Raw genomic sequence first — 19,019 nt, forward strand, 5'->3', positions numbered from 1 at the left:
AAGACTCGAGAGATGAACTGTTTCTGCCTTCAGCCTATGGGGACTCGAACCCGAAGACTCGAGAGATGAATTGTTTCTGCCTTCAGCCTATGGGGACTCGAACCCGAAGACTCGAGAGATGAACTAATCTTTTCTGTTTCTGGCTTCAGCCTATGGGCACTCGAACCCGAAGACTTGAGAGATGAACTGTTTCTGCCTTCAGCCTATGGGGACTCGAACCCGAAGACTCGAGAGATTAACTGTTTCTGCCTTCAGCCTATGGGGACTCGAACCCGAAGACTCGAGAGATTAACTGTTTCTGCCTTTAGCCTATGGGGACTCGAACCCGAAGACTCGAGAGATGAATTGTTTCTGCCTTCAGCCTATGGGCACTCGAACCCGAAGACTCGAGAGATGAATTGTTTCTGCCTTCAGCCTATGGGGACTCGAACCCGAAGACTCGAGAGATGAACTGTTTCTGCCTTCAGCCTATGGGGACTCGAACCCGAAGACTCGAGAGATGAACTGTTTCTGCCTTTAGCCTATGGGGACTCGAAGACTCGAGAGATGAACTGTTTCTGCCTTCAGCCTACGGGCACTCGAACCCGAAGACTCGAGAGATGAACTAATCTTTTCTGCTTCTGCCTTCAGCCTATGGGGACTCGAACCCGAAGACTCGAGAGATTAACTGTTTCTGCCTTCAGCCTATGGGGACTCGAACCCGAAGACTCGAGAGATGAATTGTTTCTGCCTTCAGCCTATGGGGACTCGAACCCGAAGACTCGAGAGATGAACTAATCTTTTCTGTTTCTGGCTTCAGCCTATGGGGACTCGAACCCGAAGACTCGAGAGATGAACTGTTTCTGCCTTCAGCCTATGGGGACTCGAACCCGAAGACTCGAGAGATGAATTGTTTCTGCCTTCAGCCTATGGGGACTCGAACCCGAAGACTCGAGAGATGAACTAATCTTTTCTGTTTCTGGCTTCAGCCTATGGGCACTCGAACCCGAAGACTTGAGAGATGAACTGTTTCTGCCTTCAGCCTATGGGGACTCGAACCCGAAGACTCAAGAGATGAACTAATCTTTTCTGTTTCTGGCTTCAGCCTATGGGGACTCGAACCCGAAGACTCGAGAGATTAACTGTTTCTGCCTTCAGCCTATGGGGACTCGAACCCGAAGACTCGAGAGATGAATTGTTTCTGCCTTCAGCCTATGGGGACTCGAACCCGAAGACTCGAGAGATGAACTAATCTTTTCTGTTTCTGCCTTTAGCCTATGGGGACTCGAACCCGAAGACTCGAGAGATGAATTGTTTCTGCCTTCAGCCTATGGGCACTCGAACCCGAAGACTCGAGAGATGAATTGTTTCTGCCTTCAGCCTATGGGGACTCGAACCCGAAGACTCGAGAGATGAACTGTTTCTGCCTTCAGCCTATGGGGACTCGAACCCGAAGACTCGAGAGATGAACTAATCTTTTCTGTTTCTGGCTTCAGCCTATGGGGACTCGAACCCGAAGACTCGAGAGATTAACTGTTTCTGCCTTCAGCCTATGGGGACTCGAACCCGAAGACTCGAGAGATGAATTGTTTCTGCCTTCAGCCTATGGGGACTCGAACCCGAAGACTCGAGAGATGAACTAATCTTTTCTGTTTCTGCCTTTAGCCTATGGGGACTCGAACCCGAAGACTCGAGAGATGAATTGTTTCTGCCTTCAGCCTATGGGCACTCGAACCCGAAGACTCGAGAGATGAATTGTTTCTGCCTTCAGCCTATGGGGACTCGAACCCGAAGACTCGAGAGATGAACTGTTTCTGCCTTCAGCCTATGGGGACTCGAACCCGAAGACTCGAGAGATGAACTAATCTTTTCTGTTTCTGCCTTCAGCCTACGGGGACTCGAACCCGAAGACTCGAGAGATAAACTGTTTCTGCCTTCAGCCTACGGGGACTCGAACCCGAAGACTCGAGAGATAAACTGTTTCTGCCTTCAGCCTATGGGGACTCGAACCCGAAGACTCGAGAGATGAACTGTTTCTGCCTTCAGCCTATGGGGACTCGAACCCGAGACATATTACAGCTCAATACAATCTTAAATGGCTTTTTTCCCTCTCTCAGTCTCTCATTTTAAATGTTAATTACCGAGTCCCCAGTCTACCCTCGTTTTTTCTGAACTTGTGTAGTTACCTAGAAAAAAGTTTTACCATTTTGAGAAATCTGAAAACGAGGATTCGTTCATTTTGCTGGAATTTGAGACAGTAAAATGATCCGAGCTTCCCACTACTGTGTGTGTGTGTGTGTGTCCCAGTGCACAGAAACTGGCCTGTTCTCAGTTTGACGTCACATACAGACACACTGCGACCCGATAATACTTGTTATAAATCACTTACAATATACAGAAAAACACAAAGGGGAACCATTTTCTCCCGAGACTCACTTCTTCTCATCAGACACGTCGATGTTGGTCCCAAACTTGACTTGTTTGAAAGGAGCTTTCCGCCTCCTGGAAACCCTGAGCAGAATGAGCAGAGTTAGCGCAGGTTTGCAGCAAAGCATCATCAGTTATTAGGCGAGTCAAACTCACGTTTCAGACGCCGCTATTTCAGAGTCCGAAAGCTCCTTCTGGCCCTTCTTCTCATTCTCCTCCTGAAAGCACACAGTCACAGCTCCATCACTGCTTTAGCGCTTTACTGTCGCCTGCTAGCGAGCGCTTTGCTGTGGTCGGCTAGCGAGCGCTTTACTGTGGTCTGCTAGCGAGCGCTTTACTGTCGTCTGCTAGCGAGCGCTTTACTGTGGTCTGCTAGCGAGCGCTTTACTGTCGTCTGCTAGCGAGCGCTTTACTGTCGTCTGCTAGCGAGCGCTTTACTGTGGTCTGCTAGCGAGCGCTTTACTGTCGTCTGCTAGCAAGCGCTTTACTGTCGTCTGCTAGCGAGCGCTTTACTGTCGTCTGCTAGCGAGCGCTTTACTGTCGTCTGCTAGCGAGCGCTTTACTGTCGTCTGCTAGCGAGCGCTTTACTGTCGTCTGCTAGCGAGCGCTTTACTGTCGTCTGCTAGCGAGCGCTTTACTGTCGTCTGCTAGCGAGCGCTTTACTGTCGTCTGCTAGCGAGCGCTTTACTGTCGTCTGCTAGCGAGCGCTTTACTGTCGTCTGCTAGCGAGCGCTTTACTGTCGTCTGCTAGCGAGTGCTTTACTGTCGTCTGCTAGCGAGCGCTTTACTGTGGTCTGCTAGCGAGCGCTTTACTGTGGTCTGCTAGCGAGCGCTTTACTGTGGTCTGCTAGCGAGCGCTTTACTGTCGTCTGCTAGCGAGCACTTTACTGTTGTCTGCTAGCGAATGGAGGGTAAGGGTTAGGGTTAGCGACTCTTACCCGCAGCGACTCCTGGAAGGGTTAGGTTAGAATAGGTTAGGGTTAGCGTTAGGGTTAGATTAGGCAAGATTAGCGTTAGGTTAGATTAGATTAGGGTTAGCGACTCTTACCCGCAGTGACTCCTGGAAGGATGCAGCCTGGTACTGAGCGTATTTGGCGATGGTGGTGTAGGATCGGCTGCTCTCGCACCGCCACTGCTTCCTCAGGCCGCTAGCGTCCCAGTTCTCATCCGCCGGCTGACTCAACTGCGTTCGCACCTCCACCAGGTGCTCTGGGTTAGCCTCCACTAGCGTCTTCGTGGAGAACAGGCCCAAGTCTACAGAGGGAGAGGGGGAGAGGGGGAGAGAGGGAGAGAGGGAGAGGGGGAGAGGGGGAGAGAGGGAGAGAGGGAGAGGGGGAGAGGGGGAGAGAGGGAGAGAGAGAGAGAGAGAGAGAGAGAGAGAGAGAGAGAGAGAGAGAGAGAGAGAGAGAGAGAGAGAGAGAGAGAGAGATTCATCTCAAGCCCTACAGACAATCATGATCAGCTCCAGTGCCTATAAATACACCGTCTGTAAAACGAAGTGTCCGTGTAAACGATAAACATCCTCAAAAAAAATTAAAGAAATAAAAAGAAAACTCATCTTACTAGCTCATCTTAAAGACCCTTGCTGGGAACCACTGCTTTAAAGGGGTCATATAATGCTACATGCACTTTAACAAGCTGATTGTATGTATTGTAAAAGTGTGTTGGCAGTGCCTGTACACAACCATCCTATAATCATAAAAATGTATCCAGTGTTTTTTTGTTAATCTCCTTATGTTTTCTCCTGTCTCAAATCGAGCCGTTCGACCGTGTGACATCACACAAGCCCCGCCCACAACTGTTGATTGACAGCAGCGTTTCACCTCAGACCTGCCCTGAGCGAGCTCACAGTCCGCCATTGTTGATGTGCTGGAGCAGACTGGAGTCTCAGCGATTGGGTGTTCTGTTTGTGGGTGTGGTGATAAACACGGCAGTCACTGATGTTCCTCAATCCGAACCGCTGAAGTTTAGTTTTCGAAGGGAATATTCCCCCCGAACAACGTCCATCCATTCATGTCTGCGCAAAGCATTTGTCCCCAGATTGCTTTATAAACGAGGGTCAGTATGAAGCAGGTTTGGCTAAGAAGCTGCTCCTGAATAAAGATCTGTACCAGCGATTCGTGTTCCTGCTGCCCCTCCAGAAGAAGTGAGTGTAGTTTCAAACACTTGCATGCTTCACTATGATTGCGGCTAAAGTGAGTAAGTTAAATTACATTACAGCATGCTTTCTATGCATGACGTTCTCTATATCATTTATAATCCCACTTTATAATGAACAGCGCGCTATGGTTATTGTTATTACAAACTGAGTACGCTGGAGGTGAAGTTAATGTGGACGTGGTAACACTACACTAAGATCACTTTTGTAGATGGTTTATAACGGTGTCTGTTACTGTCAATAAAATAAATAAATCATGTTGTAACAGTTATCACACTCCATTGATAACGTTAAGCAGCACTGACAAGCCTACATTTACCGATAAAACGTTTTTATTGGCATTAGGTGTAACGTATACATCCGTAAACACAGCATTCGTATCTCACTACGCTAACCTTACCCTAGATCAGGGTGACATTACGTTAACCAGCCATTCAGAAACGTCCTGTTCGAGCCTTAATTGTTGAGCTTCGTTGGGGCCGTCATCTCGTTCTTGATACGGTTGCAGAGACGTGTCCTCAGAGACTCCCGTTGCCATTCTTTCTCCAAAATATCCCCCATAACTGTTGTCAAGGCAACACTCCACGTGAGCAGAGGGGCGGGGCGAGCAAAGCTCATTAGCATTTAAAGTCGCATGCACTGGTGGCTTGGTGAAAACAGAGCTGTTTGAAAAAAAAGTGTTTTCTTACAACACTAAGAAGAATTTAATTAAAGTACATTTCAAACTTTTCATTTAGACACTAAAGAATCATTAACTTGGCCAAAAATGGCATTATATGACCCCTTTACAGATCCGCTCTGCATCAGATCTTATGCTGATGTTATCCATGGGATGAAACAATAACAACTCTCGTTGAGCTTCAGGTCGAGAAGAGCTTTAATAACTCATTCTGGATAAAGGCATCTGTCAAATGCATTTATTAAAGTTAAAAAGGCGATAAAATCAGCTCTGATAGCGTGGCAGTGAGTCCAGAGAGCCGGCTTTATATCACGAGCGCGAGCCGTAAATCACAGGATTCTGCAAACCAGACGAACGTCCTTGAAATATTTTCAACAATGGACGGCAAAGCAAGTTTTATTCTGTTTTTTTAGTTGCCATGGAAACTGCAGAGAAGTGCGTCGCTCCCACCAAGAATCCACATTTGGCCTTTCAGGTGATCGTGTGTGTGTGTGTGTGTGTGTGTGTGTGTGTGTGTGTGTGTGTGTGTGTGTGTATGTGTGAGAGTGAACGTGTGTGAGTTTGTTGGTGTGTGTGAGAGTGAGCATGAGAGTGAGTGTGTTGGTGTGTGTGTGTGTGTGTGTGTAAGAGTGAGCATGTGAGTGTGTGTGTGTGAGCGTGTGTGTGAGGCTAAAGGGTCGCGCTCTGACCTAGTTTGAGGGCTCCGGCGAGGCCGCGGATGACCGTGACTGGGTTGGACGGGTTGGTGCAGAACTGGTGCAGTGGTGGGAAGAAGGCGTCTCTTTTATTCTCCAGCTGAAACACACACACACACACACTTATAAATCCGTGTCAATCACATGCAGTGCTACATGTGTGCAGGGCCAGGTGTGTGTGACTCACGTAGATGCTGGGTGTGGGCGGGTTGAGCTTGTCTTTAGCCAGCGGTGGAGCGGGGGGAGGCGGGAGGCGGGGTGGAGGGCAGCGGGTCAGAACACGGCTGCTCCAAACGCCATTCTTACCAACATTCCTGAAAACATTAGGCATCGACAGCAGCAGACATTAGGCATCGACAGCAGCAGACATTAGGCATCGACAGCAGCAGACATTAGGCATCGACACCAGCAGACATTAGGCATCGACAGCAGCAGACATTAGGCATCGACACCAACATTACAACTAATCAAAATGCCTTGTAATAGTTACAGATCAAACTCTCGCGCGGTGGTTTGCCTGCATTTGTTTGAGCCAGTGCAACGTGACATCATTCAAGCGCTTCAGAATATAAGTGTGTGTGTGTGTGTATAAACAATCTCAAAGTTGTGATCCGCTTTCCCACGCATGTGTGGGTATTTGAGTTTTAAGGTAATTGTGCATTAATATCTCATTAATAATCAGGATCGAACAGGAGTTCAAGTCTTTCATTCATGACTTCACAACACCTTAATTAAAACATTATTTAAGATGAGTACATCATCATGACTTATGGTGTATTAAACATGATCATGATGTTTTCTGTGTTTATAAAAAATCTTTATTATCTATGGATAAAGCTATGGTACATGAATCAGTATGGATTTACGTCCTTTCACAAATATGCCATGAACAGAATTCATGTGCTGTGATTGGCCGATTCTGGGGTCTAACCCTTTACCTGCAAGCTATTTTGAAGAAGACATGAACATGCTTAGCTCAGAGATCATGATTAATGAAAAACTTTAGTTAATCACATTAAAGCATTTTTAGTTCAGCCAGTAATGTAAATAGTGTGATTAATTCCTCCTGTGGTTGGCCAGCCGTCAGACCTCCGCTCATCTTCACACACAGATGAAGATATTAGTGTTGAAATCCGATGGCTCAGAAAGGCCTTCATTGACACCAATGTCATTTCCTCTCTCAAGACCCATAAAGGCACTAAAGACGTCGTTACAAAGCCCATCTCACTACAGCGGCTCTACAATCATTTATGAAGAGGCCAGAATAGAGTTAGTGCGCAAAAAACACTAAATAACGACTTATATAGTGATGGCCGATTTCAGAACAAAGCTTCCTGGAGCCTCAGATCTTAATATCGAATCAGCGTTTCAGATCGCGTGTCAAACTGTTGAAATCACGTGATATTGGCAATCCGAATTATGAATCGATTCACGATTCACTGAGTCATAACGGTTCGAAGCTTTGTTTTGTTTTACAAAATGATTGTAGAGCCGCTGTAGTGAGATGGGCTTTATAATGACGTCTTTAGTGCCTTTATGGGTCACGTGAAAAGAGGCGACAGTTTGCACCAGCTCACCAAAATTGGACAGCTGAAGACTGGAAAAATGTCGCCTGGTCTGATGAGTCTCGATTTCTGTTGAGCCATTCAGATGGTAGAGTCAGAATTTGGCGTAAACAGAATGAGAACATGGATCCATCATGGCTTGTTCCCACTGTGCAGGCTGGTGGTGGTGGTGTAATGGTGTGGGGGATGTTTTCTTGGCACACTTTAGGCCCCTTAGTGCCAATTGGGCAAACACAATTTACATTTTTGGCTGAACTAACCCTTTAAATAGCAGTTAGTCAAGAGGTAAACAAATATACTTCAGATTCCTATTAGACAAGCCTACCTTTTTATGGAACCAATTTAAAAAAGCAAGGGTCCAGAAGAGGGTGTCGTACCTGCAGGCTTTCAGGACGTCTGTGGATGTGGGGTAGATGGAGACGGTGGAGGAGGAGTGTTGTGTTCTGGGCGGAGCGGCGGCTTTAATGACCAGCTCCGGCTCCGGCTCCAGCTTCAGCGGGCTCCGCGAGTCTTCCGAACACGCTCCACCTCCACTCCCATTAACTGCCGGCGGCTGGAGGCTTGGGGACGGGGACGAGGTGGAGAGGGCGGAGGCGGGAGAAGAGGCGGTGGAGCTGGGGTGGGCGTGGTCAGAGCTCATGGTGGAGCCGGGGTGGGCGTGGTTAGAGCCAGGGTGGGCGTGGTCAGAGGTTGAGGTGGAGCCGGGGTGGGCGAGGTCAGAGTTTGTGGTAGAGCCGGGGTGGGCGTGATTGGAGCCGGGGTGGGCATGGTCAGAGTTCGTGGTAGAGCCGGGGTGGGGGTGGTTAGTGCTTGCGGTGGAGCCGGGGTGGGTGTGGTTAGAGCTCGCGGTGGAGCCGGGGTGGGCGTGGTTAGAGCTTGCGGTAGAGCCGGGGTGGGCGTGGTTAGAGCTTGCGGTGGAGCCGGGGTGGGCGTGGTTAGAGTTGGGGTGGGCGTGGTTGGAGTCGGGGTGGGCATGGTTGGAGCTCGCGGTGGAGCCGGGGTGGGCGTGGTTAGAGTCAGGGTGGGCGTGGTTAGAGGGATTCTCCAGATTGTCTGCGGATGGAGGCGTGTGGGCGGGGCTGTGGTGGCCCGTGGCAGTGGAGCCGTTGGCCTGCAGGGCGGCGCTCTCTTTGGTCAGGCCGGTGCGCAGGGCAGCACCTGAGGTAGCCGTTTGTGGTGAGGAAGATGCAGGGGGGGGCGTGGAGGACAGATGATTGACAGCTGGCTCCGAGGGACTCGTGGAGGAATGTCCAACCTGATTGTGATGGCCGTCGGCCGAGCCACTGGAAGAGAGAGTCCGTTCTCCATTAGGACCAGCCCAATGCGAACCTGGAACTTTCTGAAGCCCCTAAATCAGGAGGAAGACAGAACAGGCATGAACACTTCCTGAAGACAAACGTGGGCAAATAAGGAGATGCATACGATTTTTTGCTTATGATCCTCCCATGAAGTTCAAAGACAGAATTTTGTAATTATTTTTGTATGAGTGAGAGTGTGTGTGTGTGTGCACCTGAGCGTGCAGATGCTGGCTCTTCCATGCGTCTCCTGGGCTTGTGCAGTTGTGAGGTAGTGTGTTGGGGAGCAGGTAAGGCACATCTCCATTGGCTCCGGCCCCTGGCCTGTGATTATTGCCGACTGTGGGGGTCTGAGGGGCGGAGCCAGGACTGGGAGGAAGCGGCCCATTGGCCAGCGGTGGAGCGATGCATGGGGGCCGCAGGGCGGGACCTCGGGGGCCAGGGTGAGCCGGCATGGGGCCGTTGGGGAGGCAGAGGCGGGTCGGGCCAGAAGAGTTCTGCCTTATCTGGAGGAAAACATTACAAACTGTTAACCTCTGAAGATCTGGGACCATTTTGGGGATTTCCGCCTGGATTTGGCCGACCCAAATTGAAAAGCTTCCCACACACACATACAGTGGTCTCTAAGTTCAAAATGTTAGTGTCATTAGGAGACGAGCACTGAAGGTGCGGAGCCCCTCTGGAAATCGTTACATTTATTATTATTATTATTCCGCCACTGAAGTCTACGGCAGCCCATAAGACTGAGGGAAAGTTATGACATTTGGTACACTGATGGAGGTCACTGCAGTTAGTAACCACACCACATTTGGAGTCTCTAAATCATTCCCTTTAGCCCCACCAACTGTCCAAAGTTTCACTCATGTTTATTATTAGCTTTTGAACACTAATAGGTAGAAACAAAATTATTTTTTCTTTTTATTCCTTGGCTAATTTTTCCGCCATTTCTCTCCTCAAAGGCCTTTGGTCCGATTTACACGAAAATTGAACTCAGACAGTTCTAGGCATGGGCCCTAGACCACACAGGGCCTGAGTTACACACTTTATTATGACCTCATTATGGGTTTATTACAGCTCAGAAAACCTATACTTCAAAGGGTTTCCTGTAAAATGACACCAACATTTTGAATTTAGATCACTGTGTGTGTGTATGGGAGGCTTTTTGTCTTGTTTCTAGTCCAAACATCTAAAAGTTCTTAAAACAAGAAGTATTTACTAGACAAGCAAAAGTAATTGTCTTGTTTTGGGGGAAAATAAATCAAAATGAAGAGAGTTTTTGCTTAAAATAAGATAAATAATCTGCCAATGGGGTGAGAAAAATAATCTTAATTCAAACAGAAAACAAGATTATTTATCTCACCCCATTGGCAGATTATTTATCTTATTTTAAGCAAAAACTCTCTTTATTTTGAGTTATTTTTTCCCAAAACAAAACAATATTTTTTACTTGTCTAGTAATCGTTTTTTAATGTAGATTTTTAAGTTATGTTAACTAAAAAGAAGAAAAAAAATACTAAGTAAAAAGAGCATTTTTTGCAGTGCATGAGTTGGAAGATTTATAAACCCAGTTTTCCTTCAGAAGGTTTTGTGGAAGCTGGTTGTGGCGTACCTGTTGCTGGTGCAGGTGCATGGCTGACAGCTGAGCCTCCAACTGCTCCAACATCTGCAGCTGAACCGGCTTTAGGCTCGTCCGATTGGCTCGCAACTGTTCCAGCAACTGGGAGGAAGAGCAGAGAACAGCTGAGTTAAGAAGACATATTCATATTCATCATCAGTCTTCAGCTCGAGACCTGCAATAATGGGCAGCGACGCCACATCAACACTTCTTCAGAAGAGAATGGGGATGGCTCGAAACCACAATTCTGGCTTCGGTACGGTAACACAATCTAATACCAAAGTACCGATGTTAAATCGACACCACACGGTCTGATATTGGCGCCGGTATAACGTGAGAAGGAGTACAATTATGCAAGTTTTGAGTTTGGAAAATGGGAAATTACCACAAATGTTTATTAGTAAATTAATCAACAAGATGATCACATCAAATCAGTCATTCGAAAACTTAATAAATAACTTCAGCAAAAATCTCTCAAAATTGTCCGTCTTTAGTGAGTATTCACATAAACACAGCCGGTTATTTCTAACGTGAATGTAAGTGAAATAGTAGCCTATGCGTGCAAACATTATGAGATCTAAAGGTTGAAACTAACCCTGGAGATTTTGATATTCGATCTCATGTTATGGGTGTGCATTGATCAGTGATAAAAGAAAATAAATGTCTAAATTAGATGGTTTTAATGATTCACTAGCCTGTCGACCTCTTTAGTCTTAAAGTCAAATGCTTGGCTAGGTCTGATGGTTCTTCATCAGTTTTATAAACAAAGTAATTACAAATTATTCTTCTACTCAATTCGTTTTGGGCATTCTGAGTGAGATTCGACTGCTTTATCCATTGTGTTCGTCTATGTTGTCACATTTGCCAGTTTCGGGTCAGTTTGTGTAGCGCACTGCCACCTAGCGGTGAACCTCGGAACAGCAGAATATACCAAAATGTGCAAAATCATGATATCGAAACCACAGGAGGCCAATCCTGCTCCAGATCTATCCACAGCTGAACCAGCCAATCAGGCCTTCAGGATCACTGCAAGCTTCCAGGCAGGTGTGCTGAAGCAGATTAGGACACGCTGCTCCAAACAACGCATGCTGGAGTCCATACGGCCATGAACATTAAAAACAGGACACTAATTATGGCTGTTAGGGGCGCGGGGGCCTTTAACTTTTGAAAACGGGTTTTAAAGTGCTAAAATCAAACGTGCAGTATTTTATTGTGTACATAAAGATAAAATGCCTACATGTCAAAATGATAGATCATCTTTATTTCTATCGCTCTTCTCCAACGGCGATTGTGTCAGAGCAGCTTCAGTGTTAAACAGGACAATACTGCAGCAGAATTAGATTGGGCTGTACAGTCGTTCTGGAGTAAACAGTGATGTTATCAGCTTATTTTAATTTATCATAGAGAGACAATGCTGGCAGATCAGTATTATAGTTTATGGAATTAAATAAGACCTAATACATTAATGTTATTTGTATATTTAGTTGAATAACTCTGATCATAATGTTAGTGTCCCCAACTGAGCAAGCCAAGCCAAAGGCGACCAAAGGAACCGAAACTCCATCAGGGCATGATGGAGAAAAATAAACCTTAGAGAAACCAGACTCAGTTCTCCTCTGGCCTATTAACACACAGCGGAGGATTATTATTCTGGACACCGCACAGCTCAGAAATCATATTAGAGCAGATTTCTGATGAAATTAGAAATACAGGCCCGCCCCTAATAAAAGCCTGTTCCCTTCTGCAGTTTAGGTAAATAAAGGCCCCGTTCTTTATTTGAGGAACTACGGTATTTCTGTTCGGGACGGAAACAAGAAACAAGATTATTTTTTCTCACCCCATTGGCAGATCATTTTGCCTGTTTTAGGTGTTTTAGGCAAAAACTCACTTCATTTAGATTTTATTTTCAACAAAACAAGAGAAAATATCTCATGTCATTTTACTGATCTAATAAATGCATCTTGATTTAAGAATTGTTAGATATTTAGACTGGAAAAGACAAAATCACGAGTAATTTGAGTGAGTAAGAAGAGCATGTTTTGCCGAGTGGCCAGTGTTCACGGCACTCACCTGCAGCTTCTGAGGAGACAGGTACCAGTTTGGAGTTTGTGTCTGTGCTGAGCTGTTGGACCACGGCTCAGTGGAGCTCTGAGAGTAACATGAAGACACACAGACCACCATTATATCAGCCATTATCATTACAGCGGCCATTATATCAGCCATTATACCATGAGCAGAATAAGCAGCCCAAACCTTGGCTGGACTAGCGGTCCTCTTCCTCTTGGCTGGACTGGACCGACCGTCCCCCTGACCCAGCGGACTGATGTGAGGAGGCAGCGACTGAGCGGAGCCATGAGCGGGCTGAGCTTTACATGCCTGAGGGAGATCACACACACACACACACACACGTGAACACACATCTGAGCTTTACACGCCTGAGAGAGACATAGACTGAACACATCTGCACCTAACCCAGTGAAGTGAGGGTCAAACTGTATTTGCTCAGTCAATACTTGTATAAGAAGTTCTTCAATATTCCTCCATTAACATGGGCAGTGTTGGAGAATGTGCGGTAATATGTCTGCTGGTCACTTCCATATCTTTTGGGGATGCCCTATTATTTCTTTGTATTGGATAGAGATGGTGAAGGTAATTAGGACAATATTCGGCTCAGAGCTGGAATTTATTTTCAGTGTTATATATTTAGGAAATCTACCAATGGGACTGAGAAAAACAGATATTTGTTACAAATACTTTTAGCAGGTAGCAAGAAAGCAATAATTAGGAAATGGCTAAGCAAAGATTCCCAGAAAATGAATGGATAGCAATAGTTAAGGTTATTTATGTCATGGAACATTTGACTTTCTCTCTGAGACATGTCAGAAAGAAATGTGAAGCATACTGGGAAAGATTTATATTTTATCTGAATACAAAATGAGATGGATATGCCTTTGTTAATTTATTTACCTTTATTTAAAATTTTCCCCTTTTCTTTTTTTTTCCCCTCTTCTGTTTTACATGATGTTGAGCGCTTCTGTTAATCTACGATAAGTGTGCATGATGTCCCTTGGTCTGTCTGTCTGTTTTTCTTTTCTTCTTGTAAAAAAAGTATATTAAAAAAATCGGAAGGTCTGGAAAATTGGTCTGAAATTGTCACCGTAGGTGCATGTCCACTCTGAGAGACATTATCTATAAAAAAAAATCCAGAAATCACAATGTATGATTTTTTAACTATTTAATTTGTCTGATACAGCTGCACATAAGTATTTGAACACCTGTCTATCCGCTAGAGTTCTGACCCTCAGAGACCTGTTAGTCTGCCTTTAAGATGTCCACCTCCACTCCATTTATTATCCTACATTAGATGCTCCTGTTTGAGGCCGTTAGCTGATAAAGACACCTGTCCACCCCATACAGTCAGCAAGAGTCCAACTACTAACATGGCCAAGACCAAAGAGCTGTCCAAAGACACGAGACACACTCACACTCCTCCACAAGGCTGGAAAGGGCTCCGGGGAAATGGCCAAGCAGCTCAGTGAAAAAAGGTCCACTGCTGGAGCAATCATTAGAAAATGGAAGAAGCTAAACATGACTGTCAGTCTCCCTCAGACTGGGGCTCCAGATCTCACCTCGTGGGTCTCAATGATCCTAAGGTGAGAAATCAGCCCAAACTACACGGAGGAGCTGGCCATGACCTGAGCAGAGCTGGGACCACCCTTTCCAAGGTTACTGTTGGTAATACACTAAGACGTCATGGTTTGAAATCCTGCATGGCACGGACGGTTCCCCTTAAACCAGCACATGTCCAGGCCCGTCTGAAGTTTGCCAATGACCATTTGGATGATCCAGAGGAGTTATGGGAGAAAGTCATGTGGTCAGATGAGACTAAAATAGAACTTTTTGGTCATAATTCCACTAAACGTGTTCGGACGGAGGAAGAAGAATGATGAGTACCATCCCAAGAACACCATCCCTACTGTGAAGCATGGGGGCGGCAGCATCATGCTGTGGGGTGTTTTTCTGCACATGGGACAGGGCGACTGCACTGTATTAAGGAGAGGAGGACCGGGGCCATGTATTGCGAGATTTAGGGGAACAACCTCCTTCTCTCAGTTAGAGCATTGAAGATGGGTCGAGGCTGGGTCTTCCAACATGACAATAACCCGAAGCTCAGCCAGGATAACCGAGGAGTGGCTCTGTCAGAAGCATATCAAGGTTCTGGCGTGGCCTAGCCGGTCTCCAGACCTAAACCCAATAGAGGATCTTTGGAGGAGCTCAAACTCTGTGTTTCTCAGCGACAGGCCAGAAACCTGACGGATCTAGAGGAGATCTGTGTGGAGGTGTGGGCCAGAATCCCTCCTGCAGTGCAAACCTGGAGAAAAACTACAGCAAATGCTTGACCTCTGGAAACACAAACAAAGGCTACTGTACAAAATATTAACATTGATTTTCTCAGGTGTTCCAATACTTATGTGCAGCAGCATCATACAAATAAATAGTTAAAAAAACATACATTGTGATTTCTGGATTTTTTTGTTTTGATTCTGTCTCTCACAGTGGACATGCACCTACGATAATATCAGACCCTCCATGCTTTCTAAGTGGGAGAACTTGCAAAATAGCAGGGTGTTCAAATGCTTATTTTCCTCACTGTAAATATTCAGTAACGACCCTGTTTGATCAACCATATCTACAGAAGCACAGAGTGAATTAGACCAACAAAAATCCAGAAAACCGGAACTACGCTCAGGGCATCGTTTCAATAATACAGGCATCAGATCAATACACCGAAGCGCTCCAAAGATACACTGCACTCCCTTTTGCGCAAACTCTTTAAAAATATTTGTGTGATATGCGTAAGTGATATATAAGTAAAGCTGCAAGCACATTTACAGCCCCCCACCCCACCCATCCAAAACAACAACAGAGAAAAGATGCAAAAACAAATCATATAAAACACTTATAATGAGTGAGTGCATCAGTATCAATGAGAGAGGAAAACGTCTCATTGTACTGTCATGAACAAACACACACACACACACACACACACACTCACTCACTCGACTAAGAACTACTACAGCCGGACTGCGTCAGTGTTTGTGGTGAGACTGCAACACTAGAGGGCAATGACTAAAGGGACTAAAGACTACAGCACAAACACAACTCTGGGGGAAAAATGGCAACATTACAGCATCAAACACACTTTTGACCCAGGTGTGTGTTTGTGTAGCGCTGCACTACTGAAGCCCACGCACTGAAACCACGCTACTGATCGGCTCGCTGGAGAACACACAGCTTTTGGAAATCTAGAAAAATAAAACTAAATACTTCCAATCCGGAAATACAATCCAGTCGCTACAAGGGCTGTGCGATATTGAAGAAAATGCGATATGCTGTACCTTGTTAAATAATGCGATATTCGATACGCGATACAATATTGCTATTAGTGTGTAAAATCTATTTAAATTATATATTTTTTTTAAATTAAAAAACTGAGAATGATACCATTTGTGCTTAACCTTTTTTCTGGGAACAGAGAGCATCGCTACAACTTCTGAAAGTGACCGGCACTAATTCGCCAATTCATAACCGTTTGAATCTTTATTTGAGGATTGAACACAAACCCGGAAGAGAAGCCAATGCTGAATAAATTTTTGTTATTTTTGTTATAAAATATCTTAAACTGTGTGTGAAGATGAGCGGAGGTCTTACGGGTGTGGAGCGACATTAGGGAGAGGAGTTAATGACAGACATCTCATTTCCAGATGAACTAACCCTTTAAGTCACATAAGTAACCGTAGTGCCCAGTCTATGCCAACCTAAAGCAGACACTCTCTGCAATGTTGAAGTAGCCTATTAAAATCATTCAGATATTGCGTGCCGTTACGATATGTACGTTTGCGATATTCCGATAATTTCGATATATTGCACAGCCCTACTCGTTACTGTGAGCAGAGGACGCGGCGAGCAGGAGCGTGGTTACGCCCGATGAGCCATGTGCGTGTGTGTGTGTGTGTGTGTGTGTGTGAGGGGCGTTTCTAAGGGTGTGTGTCTATCTGGTCTCACCTGCTGGCCTGTGCTCTGGACACCCTGTCTGGACGTTAGCTCTGCTGGGATTGGGAGGCTCCAGGCTTCCTCAATACTAGGAAGCATTTTACTTTTACTCTGTAGACTATTGTGTTGGAGGTTACAGAACTGAGCCTAGGACGAAAACGCGTGAAAAAGACATGTAAGCAGCCATCTTGAGGACGTGCGGCGGAACAGATCAAACACTAGCAGTGCGGCCTGATGCCTTCAGACTAGCTTTAAAGGGCCTGGGTCAGTCAAGGCATCTCCAAAGATCACTTTCTCACGCATTCAAACGGAGAATGGAGGTGAAAGAAATCTGACACAAATTAACATATGAACATATTCACAACATGTATGGAGCCCACACAGGTCACGTGACTCCTCTCACCTGCAGGTATTTGATGCGGGCCGCTAGCGCCGCCATGTTGGAGCAGGCTTTGCTGCGCGTGGCGTTGACGTAGCACTTGATGGCGTCCTGCGGCTGGTTGCAGGACTCGTAGAGCGTGCCCAGGTCCATCCAGGCCGCGGCGTGGCTGTGGTCCAGCTGCACCGCGCAGATATAGGCCTGCAGCGCATCCATGGGCTGATTCTGCTGCTGATACAGCACGCTACGACACACACGCTAGCAGGTTAATCAACCAGCACACGCTACACACACGAGATTAATCACACACAAAGCAGCAAAACTGCAAATGAAGAGTTAGAGTAGGGTTGGGTCGCGAATTCTGTAGCTTTAAGGGCACCGACCGAATTACGCCGACACTACTGAGCACCAGTCCACATTAAAGGGTTAGTTCATCCGAAAATGAAATGTCTGTCATTAACTCCTCTCCCTAATGTCGCTCCACACCCGTAAGACCTCCGTTCATCTTCACACACAGTTTAAGATATTTTATATTTAGTCCGAGAGCGTATGCAAGTGTATGCACACTATACTGTCCATGTCCAGAAAGGGAATAAAAACATCATCACAGTAGTCCATATGAGACATCAGTGGGTTAATTAGAGTCTCTTGAAGCATCCAAAATACATTTGGGTCCAAAAATAACAAAAACTACGACTTTATTATTGATATTATTCATGATTCGGATCGCCAATGTCTCGTGATTTCAGCAGTTTGACACGCGATCCGAATCATGAGTCGATTCACTGACTCATAACCGTTTGAATCTTTATTTGAGGATTGAACACAAACGCGGAAGAGAAGCCAATGCTGAATAAAGTCGTAGTTTTTGTTATTTTTGGACCCAAATGTATTTTGGATGCTTCAAGAGACTCTAATTAACCCACTGATGTCTCATATGGACTACTGTGATGATGTTTTTATTCCCTTTCTGGACATGGACAGTATAGTGTGCATACACTTGCATACGCTCTCGGACTAAATATAAAATATCTTAAACTGTGTGTGAAGATGAACGGAGGTCTTACGGGTGTGGAGCGACATTAGGGAGAGGAGTTAATGACAGACATTTTTAATTTTCGGATGAACTAACCCTTTAAATCATCTGTACCTGAGACGCATCTGGTGATGTAGACAAGTGTGTGAATATTTAACTGCAAGAAGACTAGAAGTCTCTGTGAATGAACACACATGCGCAGACACACACACACGCGCAGGCGCACACACTTACACACACACACACACACACACACACACACACGTGAACGCCACCCAACCCTCCGAGCCGGTCTGTACACGCAGCTTATGCCCGTCCGGTGGACAGAGAATAACGGAAGCCTTTATTCTCTGACTTTATAACCCAACCCTAACGCATCAAACTAGAGCTGAACATTCGGGTCAGATCGCACAATAAAGCGCAGAATCACATGATCTTCCATCTGCAAACCCTTATGGTGCAGAACAGAGATAAACATTCAATGTAGCCTAATAAAGAAAAAGAGAAATGAGGACGAGTAAAGTGAGGAGCGTCCAAACATCAACTATTCATGTAGACGGCGGCGATTAAAGCCCGGCTCTAATGTTTGTGTGGCGTTATTAATAACACTGATGATCCGCGGACACTACATGAAGCAGAGTTACAGTCCAAGTTAAAGTTAAGTCTAAATGTTTAAAGGTGCCCTAGAATGATTTGAATCAATATGTTAAATTGTTCTCTGATATCTACACAGAGGGTGTATGGCTTATTTAAGTTCCATAATTGTCCAGAGACAGTTTTACAGGTCCATTTACAACCCTATAAATTGTCCCTAGGATGTAATGCTCTGTTTTTGCCTTATTTGGAAGAGTCATGAATATTAATGTTGAGCTCTGCTCTGATTGGCTTATTTCAGCAGCTCACAGCAGTTCAGAACACAGACCGACTGAACGACCCTTTAAGCAGAACATCTCTAAGCAGCTAAGCAGGGCTGAGCCTGGCCAGTACCTGGATGGGAGACCAACTGGGAAAACCAGGAGCTGCTGGTAGAGGTGTTAGTGAGGCCAGCAGGGGGCGCTCACCCTGTGGTCTGTGTGGGTCCTAACGCCCCAGTATAGCGATGGGGACACTATACTGACAAAGAGCACCGTCCTTCGG

At 45.8% G+C, this 19,019-nt stretch overlaps 1 protein-coding gene across 3 annotated transcripts in view; it reads right to left on the reverse strand.

The window, feature by feature from the left end:
* kdm6al (lysine (K)-specific demethylase 6A, like) overlaps positions 1-19,019 on the reverse strand; it is a 62,968-nt gene that overhangs the window by 18,625 nt on the left and 25,324 nt on the right. Inside the window, exons 12-23 of one of the 3 annotated variants that reach the window (XM_067458626.1) lie at positions 16,871-17,090; positions 16,480-16,614; positions 12,667-12,789; positions 12,484-12,561; positions 10,408-10,515; positions 9,014-9,304; positions 7,881-8,851; positions 6,126-6,252; positions 5,933-6,038; positions 3,455-3,660; positions 2,563-2,624; positions 2,416-2,481 (exon numbers count right to left, since the gene is read on the reverse strand). In XM_067458626.1, coding sequence (XP_067314727.1) covers positions 2,416-2,481; positions 2,563-2,624; positions 3,455-3,660; positions 5,933-6,038; positions 6,126-6,252; positions 7,881-8,851; positions 9,014-9,304; positions 10,408-10,515; positions 12,484-12,561; positions 12,667-12,789; positions 16,480-16,614; positions 16,871-17,090 — 2,493 coding nt within the window. Of the gene's footprint in view, positions 1-2,415; positions 2,491-2,562; positions 2,625-3,454; positions 3,661-5,932; positions 6,039-6,125; positions 6,253-7,880; positions 8,852-9,013; positions 9,305-10,407; positions 10,516-12,483; positions 12,562-12,666; positions 12,790-16,479; positions 16,615-16,870; positions 17,091-19,019 lie in introns of all 3 variants that reach the window. The other 2 variants (XM_067458625.1, XM_067458627.1) reach the window with 2 other exon arrangements.

The sequence above is a fragment of the Pseudorasbora parva genome, chromosome 12 (assembly GCF_024679245.1).
Source record: "Pseudorasbora parva isolate DD20220531a chromosome 12, ASM2467924v1, whole genome shotgun sequence".
NCBI lineage: Eukaryota > Metazoa > Chordata > Actinopteri > Cypriniformes > Gobionidae > Pseudorasbora > Pseudorasbora parva.